General features: G+C 50.4%; 1 protein-coding gene across 6 annotated transcripts in view; it reads right to left on the bottom strand.

The window, feature by feature from the left end:
• Positions 1-12,057, bottom strand: part of NRF1 (nuclear respiratory factor 1) — a 91,766-nt gene that overhangs the window by 19,874 nt on the left and 59,835 nt on the right. For all 6 annotated transcript variants that reach the window (XM_059725709.1, XM_059725710.1, XM_059725712.1 and 3 more), the window contains exon 10: positions 6,851-6,975. In XM_059725709.1, coding sequence (XP_059581692.1) covers positions 6,851-6,975 — 125 coding nt within the window. The remainder of the gene's footprint in view (positions 1-6,850; positions 6,976-12,057) is intronic.

Below are 12,057 nucleotides of genomic sequence, written 5' to 3'. Positions count from 1 at the left end.
TTATAGATGGCCACCAAGTCCCCCTTCAGTCTCCTCTTCCCCAGGCTGAACAGTCCCAGATCCCTTAGTCTTTCCTCATAAGGTTTGTCCCACAGGCCCTTAAATCCTTCTTGTGGCCCCTCTCTGCACCCTTTCAAGATTCTCCCCGCCTTTTTTGAAGTGCGGCGCCCAGAACCGGACACAGTATCCAGCTGGGGTCTCATCAACACCGAGCAGAGCGGAAGTATCACTTCCTTAGCCCTGCTCGCAACGCATTGGCTAAGGCATCCCAGTGTGCTTAGCTCTGTGACTACAGCTCACACTGGTGGCACTGGGATGAAACCTCTACTGGGGGTGAGGGTAGAGCAGGGGACAATGGCCACAGAGAGAGATGCCTAATACACACAGCACAGAAACAGACTTCAAATTCACTCCAGAATCGTGACACATTCCTGTTCAAGCAGCACATCCATGCAGGAGCAGCTCTCAACCACATCCAACCAAATCCCAAATCACGGAGCTCTGCTTGCTGCGAGGAAGAAAGGGGGAGATGATCCTGGAAAGACATGGGAGAACAATGACCCTATGCATGGGAAGGAGAAAGCCTCTGGGGCAGGCACCAGGAGCTCTTAGTACGACACAAACATCTTTAACGAGATCACAGGAAGATACAGCTCCTGTCAGGGATATTTCCCCTGCAGAGATGTTCCTCCCCAGCCGGTGTGCACTCCAGTCTGAGCAAGTGAGATCCTAGTTTGAGCAGGTGAGTTGCTGGTTGACTAGTCCCACCCAGGGCTACAATTCTGGTTAGGCTACTCTGTCGCAGGGAAGTCCTCTCTTGAGACAGTCATGCTTCATTCACCATGGGTATAAAGCCACGTCTAAAGGTGAACTATTCCCTGAAAACTCACTGTTGCATTGAAGCGGAGCCATTCATGGGAAATAGTTTTCTACTTCACTGCCACTGCCCACCCCAGAGGTGGCTGCATTTCAGAGCCGGAATGATTCTGTTACGTAGCAGCTTGAAATGCTGCAGAGTGAAAGGCAGGATGTTATTACAGTGCCTCCTGTCTGATTGACAAAGCAGGCGTACTCCTAATACACATGCTCATGAGTAGTTCGTCCCTTGGGCGAAGAGGAAGAAAGCTGCAATCAGCACTGAGAAGCCTTTTTGGAGAGATCACGCTCAAAGGGTGGTTGGTTTCGGGGCAAGAGCAGCAGAAGTGCTTAAGCAGCAGAGCAGAAATGACACCCGCAAGCTGCTATTTTTAAAGTACAAATAAAACAAGCAGCCCAGAGGAGAAGAGAGAGGCTCCTTTCCCGTAGCATGCTCTCCTCCAGCCCAGAACAAAAGGGAACATATTGCAGCGATGCTGAGCACGGAGGCTGTTGTCTGTGTCTTTAAATGTAATGTTAATGCCTTGTAATCAGCTTTAATTTTTAAACAGACCCAGCCCTCCTGTCCATTTCCCCTAATTCAGGGCACGTGGAAGGTAAATGGCCCTGTGCTTAAACCAGCACAGCATCAGCAGTGACAGCTGGAAGGACTGTAAGTCTCAGTGGCCTGATCAGGGGAGTGGATGTCAGACTCCCAGGGTGGGGAGGGGGAAATGTGGAGGGCGGGTGACAAGCAGGAGCTGTGACGGGGCAGCAGGGAGCTGGGCGATGGGTTCTAGGTCATCCTGCGTGGTGGAATTGGAAACCTGCAAAATCAAGAGCTGCTTCTAGCAGTGACCAAGCTGGAAGGAGCTTGGGGGCAGGGTGAGGGAGGTGAAACCCAGTCTCTGGCAAAATTCACTTTCTTCTATGCTAATTCAGAACAAATCCAGGGAGCAGACACCCACCGTGGTCCCTACAGAGCCAAGCCTTCTCGCCTTGCAAATGCCTCCCTCGACCTATGCTGCAGAGACACACGGGGCAGCGAGAACTCACGCAAGCTGCAGCAGCCGAGTCCGTAAGGAACGGGAGCACCCCAGACAAGCACCAAGGGGATCTCCATGGAAAGAAAACAGAAGCTGGGAGAACACCAGCACTTTACTTTTAATATAGTCTTTCCATCTCTGGATGTCAAAACAACACAGCCAATTAAGACTCGATGCTCCGTGAAGTGTGGCACACGTTACGGGATTCACCCAAGGTCACACAGTTATTGGAAGAGCTAGAAACAGAGCCAAGGAGTCCTGGCTACCAGCGCTAGCTTCTTGATCTAACCATCAGATGGAGACTCCCTCCCCACCGTGGTCTAAGGAGCCTTTTCAGAAGGCCTAACCAGGGAGCTGAATTTCAGCAGGCCCATGCTGACTCAGGGAGAAGGAGGTATCTGAACTGGAGGAAGCAGTCCATGATGGAGTCACTCTTTGCGGCACCATGTTAGCCCTAACTGGGGACAGGCAGATACGTAGCAGCCCCCACATCATCAATCCCATCAGGTCAAAGCAAAGGGCCACAGCACCCATGCCAGCCCAGTATCAGCAGAGCCTCTAAGCTGGCTGTTCAGTCAGCGCCAGGCAGGATTAATGCATGAGAGCAATTCAGGACAAAGGCAGAAGCATGCACTGTGATGGCAGGTGTTCGAAAGTGGCAGCATTTGCCTTGCAAAGGGGAGATGAATTGTTGTATCCTGGCAAGAACCAGCAGAGCCCAAAGCAGAAGGGATCATAAGCCCAGGTGCTAGGGCATGTGGCAGTCCTGGGGCAATGCTTGCCCCTCCCCAGAGCATCCGACAGCCCAGCTGTCATTCAGGTGCTGGAAATCATGGTAACAGCAGTGGGTTTGCGGGGTGGGGACGCCAGGTGTATTCAGGTCTTTCAAGAATGACTTCCTCATCCCTGCTATGTATCCCCTGGGTTTCTATTGTCAGTGAGGAAACAGGGAGGTGAGGGGGCTGTCATCACACACCCAAAGTACACAAGGGAATACAGGGGCAGGCAAAGACTGACAAACCGTCAATGCAGAAAACGCTGATGCTGCTCCCAGGGGAGCGCCTGGGAAATCCCCACTGCCGACGGTGCACCCAGAGGTGCAGGTTCACACCCCACCAACTGCAACCTCCTCTCAAGCTGCAGCGGTGAGGACCATCTCCCTTGGCCCTCCTCCAGCTACGTCTAACCCCCTGCCTGCGGGCAACACGCCCAGTTCTAACTCCCTCCTTCCCATTCAGGACCTGCGGGCATGCTGTCCCCCACTACTTGTCCTCCCTAGTGCAGGGGGCTGGACCCGATGATCTACAAGGTCCTTTCCAGCCCCAAACAATCGGTGAATCCCTGCTTCATGAAACACCCAGCCTCCCCACCCCATTGGGTTGTTTCCCCCTAAAACTGAGGCTCACAGGAGACACCAGGTCCTGTGGGTTTGGTGTTTATGCCACATCAAAGGAAAGGATTCCTTTGCCCCAGTTACCAGAGGGTCACCGTTCTGCCCCAAGACCTCCAGACGCTGGATAAGTCGTTTCCTTCACGTGTAGCTTTGCCCTGCATATTATTTTCTTGCTCTTTTCTTTCCTTCTCCACATCTTGGGCAATGCACAGTTCAGGGAATGAGACTTCACCCGCCCACCCTGGTCCAGGACTGCTTTGGACTGTAACTGCATCCAGAGTCCAACAAAGTGGCCACCTCATCATTGGCCATGCAGAGGAGTCTTCCTGCATTTTGACTGCTAGCGATACAAAAAGCATGAGCAATACACTGGCCCTTGTGTGTTGCCCAGGCCGTGTCCCCCTGAGAAGAGGAATGCCGAGCCAAGCACCAGTTACCCCATGCTAACTTGTCAGATGCTAACTTGCTTTTCCACCCCGATGCCTTATTTCCTTTCTGTTTGCAAAAGCCCCGACTGATAATCCCCCCGTGCGCACGTCAAAATGTCCTAATGCTCTTGCCCTGCTTTTATCGCAGCCTGCTAATCCCGGCTCACCCTGGGCTCTCGGCCTGTCTCACTTTGGTCTGGCTCAAAATGGGGAATGATAATTTTGCAGCTCATTGGCAGGCTCCTACCTGGGACTGTCTGCACCACCTCACACAGCCCCTGTGCCAGAAGGCGTGCCTGGCAGTGCCCCTGGTCAGTAGGGGTTGCCGAGCAAGATGGAGGTCCCTCAGCAGAGCCCCCCACAGGGCTCAGGAGCTGCAGGGCAGGGGTGCTACAGGTCAGGCCCGAGGATATCCTTGGGGGTGGACATGCTAAGCTCGCACTGCCAGGGTTGGTCTTATCAGCCCCCCATTTGCAGTCTGATCTCATCTGCTACAGAGATGGAGGCAAGGTCCTTGCTTGGCAGCCCTGGCTCCTTTCCCTGCTCCAGCCTTCAGGCCATTCCAGTTGTAACGACAGCTGGCCCCTCCAGGCTAGCTGTGCAGCATACCCACTGGGGAGGGTCCGTCTCTGGCACCCTGCATCCACCGACCTGCATGGTGCATGCTCCAAGCCCCACACGCGTCACTAAGGCACCACTGTCACAAACAAAACTCCACTGACAGCTCATAACCAAAGACATCTGAGCCCAGAGGAACGACGGTAACCTGCAAAGGGGGAGCAGGGCTACTCTGGGGTCTCTCCTCATCTCTTTCCCGTGCTGTTAAACTACTGCTGCAAACCCAGGCATGAGCTGCCTCTATTGGTTCTGCACCTTCCCGGATACCAGTGCTGTGCCTATCTGCCAGCAGGTATCTAACCCATCTCGGCCTTGGCTGTCCCCTCTCAGAGGCCCTGCACTGCAGCCCCATCCATTTGCCTGCAGCACCATGCTATTTTCTTTCCAAATATTTAAGAACGTGCCTCTGAGATGAGGGCTCCAACTCATGGGACGTCAGGGCCAGCGTGCTACCTCTCACAATGGCAGATGCTCCAGAAGAACGAGCCGGCTGTAATGCACTTAGCTAGTTTTACACTGCACCAAGGCAGGAGATTTGGTTTCCCTTAGCTATAAATGTTACTGATCATAAGATTATCCGCGGGCCTTTTTCAGTCCAGCCACGGTGCTTGGCTCCCTGTCCTCTGTAATAATGAATCCAGTTCTGGTCACCACGATGTCTAGGTAGAGACAGAAGCTTCTCTTTATAAATCAGCCTGCTTCTCCTATAAGGGACGTATTGCTTTAATGATCATCTGGTCTCCTGACAGCACATGGAAAAATAACCATGTAATGGAGGAACCAAGGAAGGGGAGAATCCCTCCCAGAAGGAAAGAACCAGAAGTGAGGACACCTGGGCTCCATGCCCTGCTGTCAGTGGGGCCGTGGACATAGAGGCAGGTTGCTGGAGGTGAAAGAGGGTCTACAAGGTGAAGGAGGGTGGGGACAGGCAGTGCAGCTACTCTGCGGTAACTCCTTGGGTACATGCTCTCCCCCTGCAGTACATGAGCTAACCTGCAGCAGCTCAGCCCGCTCTGGCTCTGCCCATCAGCTGGGATGTTTGGAGAAGGAAGGAGACTAATCTAAAGTGCAACATCAAGACTGAAAATCCCTCCGTGCCCTGCTAGCAGGGCAGCAATGGATGCTGCAGTCTCCTTCCCTCCCGTCAAACTAACTGCCCAGTGCATGCAAGGCCTGCTGCAGAGACAAAGCCCTTCCTTTTAATACCACCAGAGATTAGAGCGATCGAAGGGGAGAGGAAACAAGGGGAGGGATCTCGGGCGAGGTTCTGCACACAGGAAAATGCCGCAAATGAGCCTCTCCCCTTAATGCACTGTAAATCCCATTTGATTTCAAACCCCGCTGTAAAACCTGCACACATTAGAAACCATTTTAAAGCTGCCCGAATGAGGCAGAATGGCTCGGAGCCTAGGGAGACACGGAACTGCCCAGAGGAATCCAGAGCATGAAAGCACGGTGAAAATGGATCGAAGGGGACTGGCACGCCAGGTTCGCTCACCCGCTTTTAACTTCTGAAAGGACACAGATGGCCTCTTCCAAATCTGATCAATGGCAAAACCCTTCTGGAAGGCTGAAAAAGGCATCACATTCCTTGCTGCGCCTCTCCCTAGGGAAGCACGGCTTTCCGGCCACCTCCACGCTCGGCTGTGGTGCCAAGTCCCTGACTTCTTTGTCAAGAGCAACACCTAAGTTCCCCATTTTCGGAAAAGGGCCCGCTGGTTACTTTGGGCTCCCTCTCTAGGTCATCCGACTTCCCAGAAAGTAACAACAAATGTACCATCAGCAACAAAAAACGCTGCTGTTTTTCCCCCTTGCATTTCTCACGCCTGAAGGGGAGCAATTTAAAAATACTGAAGACTAGACTAGAATTATTTCAGCAGAGGCAGAATTTGAGACCCAAACTACTAGCAGAACAAACAAAAAAGCTTCTGTGCCCATCACCCAGTAACCTCGTTGTGCCACTCTCCACTTTGAGGATTACATTTAAAATGGACCAGTCCTTCAAGGCAGCATTTTCTCACAACTGTCCAGGTTGTAAGATCCTTGCTGGTTCAGTCGCATAACCAAGTCCTTTAAATAACCAATTCATTTCATCCCAGAACACGGGAAGCAGTGTTTTGCTCACTGCAGCACCCGAGCCAAGGCCTAACAGGAACCCAGGACATGTGGCTGGTTTCCACTTGCTCTATGTTGCATTATTACAGTGTTAATAACCATCACCACTTCAGCAACCTGTGATTTGCTAGTTAGAGAAGCCACTGCACGGACCAGATACAACTGAGATGCATTACAGAAGGGCCCATAAAGCAAGCAAGCAGCAGACTGCACTACACCTCATGGGGAAAGATACAGCCAGGAAGCATTCTCTAGGGAAGTGTCTGATGCGGAAGAGGTGGAAGGTACTACCTCTGCAAAGAGTCACCCCCTCACAGTGGCAGCAAATAAGCATGTGAATTATTCCACCCACTGGAAACCAAACACAACCCAACTCACTTGCGCTCCCCTCTTACCATTGGCATCCTGGACTCCGGTGAGCGCTCCCACTGCCGCGGCCGTTTCACCAGACAGGACGATCTGCCCGCCACCTTGAAGGGTGGCTTCTGCAAGCGTGGCTACAGCATGGGCGGCTGCTTCACTGCAGGCAGAGGACAAGAAAGGGTGAGGCTGATTAGAAGGAAAGCAACCCATCTCCAACAGGATCCACCTGAACAAAGTGTCGCACGCAGGGAACACGAACTAGGGTGGTTGGGTGCTCTCACCAGCTCAAAACAGCTGAAATTATCCTGCAGGAATGGATCCTGTTAGTGGAGGAATGATGAAATGAGAACAAGATAACCCAACTGGCCCATCCCATATGTACTTTTCTCTTAGTCTAAAAATCCCTCTTAACTCACACTCAGCTTCTTGAGTAGCCTTTCACACGAGGCTTTGCCAAAAGCTTTCTAGCAAGTCCAGGTCAGTTATATCAAGCAGCTTCCCTTTGGCCACTGTTTTGTTGGATGCTCAACGAATTCCAACAGACTGAAGAGGCAGAAACTCCCTGCACAGAAACCATGCTAATCTATCTCCATCATATCGCAGGCACTTAAGTGTTTTTAAATTATGCCTTTATTTATCATTCAACCACTTCACCTTGCTTGCCCTTAAGTATCATTCACTGGTCTGCTTTTCCCAGGATTGTCCTGCCTGCCTTCCTTAAAGCAAGCTAAAAGGCTTGTTTCTCCCCAGCTCTGTTCATTAGTCATTTGTTATCCTGTTAGTGGCTCAGCTCTCCAAGGTCTTTACAACTCTTGGTGACTATCACCCACACCCAGTGATTTGCCTTTCATAAATATGATCCAGAACCTCCTTCTTTTGAAAGCAGGATCTGACAGTTCTTCACTGTAAGTATGTGAGAAAATCCTCAACAGTTTCTATGGTGAGGAGTGATGCAAAGTCATCATACAAGACAATCTTCCTTAACAGTGCCATTCATATTCCAGTACTCCAACTGATTTATTTTTGCAGTCTTCCTATTGCTTGACTGAGAGTAGATGCAGGCTGGATATCAGGAGGCACTACTTCACTGTCAGGGCAGCTAGGATCTGGAGCCAACTTCCAAGGGAAGTGGTGCTCGCTCCTACCCTGGCGGTCTTCAAAAGCAGGCTAGATAATCACCTAGCCAGGGTCACTTGACCCCAGCACTCTTTCCTGCCCACGGCAGGGGGTCGGACTTGATGATCTGCTCAGGTCCCTTCCGACCCTACCTACTATGAAACTATAACACTATGCTGGTCTGTTTCTAATTTTTATTTGGGTTTTATGCTCCTTTTAACTGGATTCTCCTGGGTTGGATTCTCATTTCTACAGGAAAGCCATTTGTCTTGGCAAACTTCCCATACATTGCTATTTAACCATTTTAATTCCAATTTCTTGCTTCTCCACTTCCTGTCACCTAGGAGGAATGCATGACTGCACTGGCATAAAGACATTTACAGTGTGGGAAAAGCAACAATAATACAGTAAAGTCAGGGATGAACGAGGACTTAGCTTACTACGGTAAGGCAGCCTTCCAGCCATGAGAAGGATTTATTTAAATTCACTTTCAAGGGCAACTGTTTATTTCAAAGAGCCGTGAAGGCTGTAACCCTGAACATAAATCTTTGCCGCATAAACATTCCTCCCATTTGCATTGTGCTCCACTCATGATAATGCATATTGGCAGGGGTTAAGTCTGCCTACACATACACCCTCATCTTCTCTTCCTGGAAGAGGTCTACTGCTGCTCATCTTCAGTTCACAGAATCACAGATAATGAGGATTGGAAGGGCTCTCAGGGGGTCACATCTAGTCCAATCCCCTGCTCCAAGCAGGACCAGCCCCAGCTACATCATCCCAGCCAAGGCTTTGTCTAGCCGGGTCTTCAAAACCTCCAAGGATGGAGAGTCTACCACCTCTCTGGGTGACCTGTTCCAGTGCTTCACAGATCCATAACACAGATTCCCCCACCCATCACAGCTGGTGTACATCAGCCGTTTACAATGGCTCTGCTCTGTAGGTGACCACTGGACACCCCCATACTCTCTGCCAGTACCTGACAGAGGGATGGGTTATGGGATGGCAACTCCATGCTCCTTAAGCACTGTGAGGCGCAAAGCACCACTCCAATAGCTCTGGAGATCTTGTAAGAGAACTCTGATCTTCCAGATGCCAGACCATGGTCTCACTCTCCCAAGTGCAGCCACAAGGATGATTCAGTGTTAAATGTGGAGCACACTCCTTCAGTCAACCCATAGCAAGATGTCTTGCCAATCAGTGAAAGATATTAAGGGCCCTGTCAGATTTATTGCAAGATTAACATGCTCACTGACTGATAAACTGTAACATGCCACATGTTCAGCCAATCTGTGGTGCGATAATGGCAAACCAGCCACAAAGATTAAATCAGGAACATCTTTACAGCTGATTTGCAATCGCACTTTAAACTGGAGGTGTGGCATGTGCTGGATCTGGGGTTGCCCTACCCAATCCCAAGGATCAGCTGATTGGTAAGATCAGACAATTATGTTAACATGTGCCAGGGGCCTAATGGTCTCGGTAGGCTGGTGGCTCTATCATGGAGCCTATAGTAAGGAATACAATGCCAGGGAAAAGTGGCTGGGCCTGCAGAAATCTCACCATAACCCCTGCAAAAATATTCAATATACACCTCCCCTTCCTGACTGCTGCCAATGCTAACACTCAACACTTCCAGGCATTTGTGCAGGCAGTCATATTCTCCCTTATATATGGAGAGCCCCTGAATCAGCTCAGCTGTACTGTGGCTTGCTAACAAGCCCTCCTGGGGCACCATTACAGCGCTGCCATCAGAAAGTGACCTGCACCATGACAGCACAGGAGCCTGAATCGGGCTCTACATTTTCCCCTGTAGTGCACACAGTTTCCTACCAACAGCCACCCTGAAGCACAGAAAACGTCTACTGAAAGCCTTGAAATGTGAGACAAAATGAGGGCCGCCTCCACCTTCCTCCTGAAAGGCTAAGCTGGTGAAGCAAAGACACGATGCAGGGTTCCCTGGCTTCGTCACTAGAGTTTAAGAGGGGATAGATATTTCTGTGAAGGATCCTGATATTTAAAGTTAATAAACCTGTCATCTAAGCTGCCTCTAACTAAGGGTGGGGCAAGCCATGCAGGGGCATGTGCGGGAGAGAAGGTCCTACGAAAAGGCATATGTCTGCGGAGCTGGTTTCTAGATACGGATGGGTCTATGCATTCACCCCTGGATGCTGTCGGTGTAATGCAATGATTCTCAGCCGGGGTGCCATTGCACCTGACAGAACTGCTAGGTCCTCTGAAGGATGTCACAAAGTGTGAGGAGATAAGCAAGGTATGAGAAGGCTCAAGCTTGTTCCTGCCTAGACAATCCCACACCCCAACTGCCTCCTCATCTACAAGGAGGCAAGTCCTGCAATATATAAATTAGTTATTTCAAATTTGGGTCTGCTCACTTCACAAAGGTGATGGTAGGGCACCTCATGTCCAATAAGGGGCACCTTGTGCCCAAAAAGGTGGAGAACCGTTGGTGTAGTGACTCATTGCAATATGCAAGTATTAGAAGGTCACAGGCCATGCAGGGGTGGGGGGAGGAATTTATTATTATGGCTCTAAAGAGGTTTAACTAGCAATGATGGGGTGAAATCAAACACAGGACCATCCATGGCCAATACTAGATAACCACCCACTGACCACTCCTGACAAGTTTGCTGACACACGCATCTCTGTGTCCTCTAGACTAAGGGTTGCAGCTCATCCCTTGAGTCCTTGCAGGAAGCTCACAATGACCACTGCATGGCCCGGGAAGCAGTGTGTGTGGCTTTGCCTTTCCTAGGGTTCCCTGAACAAGTTCAGCCATTCTTCCTGCAAGATTTGCCCACTTATGTTTAAAGAGGAACTTTCCTCTTACGGACAACAGGTCTTTTATCAGCAGCCGAAAATAAAAACAGAGGGTCAATTTAATGTGGTGGCAGATGGGAATCCATTCCCTCAGTCCAAGTCCTAACCTCTTGCTGAAACAAAGCGCAGGCACTACCTTCAGCCTATGAGAAGAGGATATTTTACCTGGCTCTTCCCACTGGGTGCCAAAGGGGATGATCTGGGGTAAGGAGAGCGGGAGGAAAGAGAGAGAAGGTGATTTCCTCTACACGCAGAGGAAACAGTTGTAGGTTTGCCCTTGAGCCAGCTGCAGTGGACATTGCAAATCTGACTGTGGAATATCACAGGCATGATGGTGGTTATTTCAACAATGACTGAACAGGGTTCCTGGAACCCCACACTAACCACCCACCATACTTTGCTCACTCTTTTCTTGACATATTCAACTAGGGACCCAAAGAACAAGGAGACAGGGCAAATGCAGAGACCAGATAAGATGCATGAATAAGAAAACCCCAATGCGGGATCAGACAAAAAGTCCTTCTGAACCATACCCTTCACATCCTTCCCCCTCTCCTCATGGCTGGGCTGTCTGCTTCTTCTCACTCAACACCTTCCTCAGCAGGTCTTCAAAGAAAAGCTTTTAACCTTTACAAGGCTGCTACCCCACCTCACTCTCAGACCACTTCTTCACACACAATGTGTTAAGATGCCTTTCTGCCTAAAAACACAACCAACACAGCTCACTCCAAATCAAGTTCTTCCCCAGGCGGAAGGAAATGTCACCAATCGTTAACTTAGACAGACACTTGGCTGAGATGGTTTAATCAGGGACGATGCTGCCTTGAGGAGGGCGCTGGGACTAGATTATCATGTGTGGTCCCTACTTTCCTACAATCCTATCATTCTCCTCCAGTAGCAAACAGGGCAACCACCTTCAACAGTTGGCCGCCTGATTTCCGCTCAGAGACCAACACTGCCAGATACCTAATAAAACCAACTTCATCCCTTTAACAGAGAGGCCCTTGACAATATTGACAGAGCAATGGAGCAGCTTACTCACCAGGTGTTCGTAGCACCTGATGGCCCCTACCTGCATGGCAAGCTCATTTCTGTAATTGGACACTCACTGTACAAACAGGCTCTCTCGAGAAGGATGGGGACTGAATGCACCCTCCTCATGGTACATTTCCATTTCACTAGCCCTCCTCATATTACAAAGGGATACCAGGAAACGATCTGTGAATACCTGGGCTCTCGGTGGGTTTGGAATTCGTGGTGGGAAAAATCTCTATTGAGACCAGAG

Source organism: Alligator mississippiensis, chromosome 4 (genome assembly GCF_030867095.1).
Source record: "Alligator mississippiensis isolate rAllMis1 chromosome 4, rAllMis1, whole genome shotgun sequence".
NCBI classification, from domain to species: Eukaryota; Metazoa; Chordata; order Crocodylia; family Alligatoridae; genus Alligator; species Alligator mississippiensis.
The sequence above is the reverse complement of the archived record's forward strand: the minus strand, read 5'-3'. Positions and strand labels throughout refer to the sequence as shown.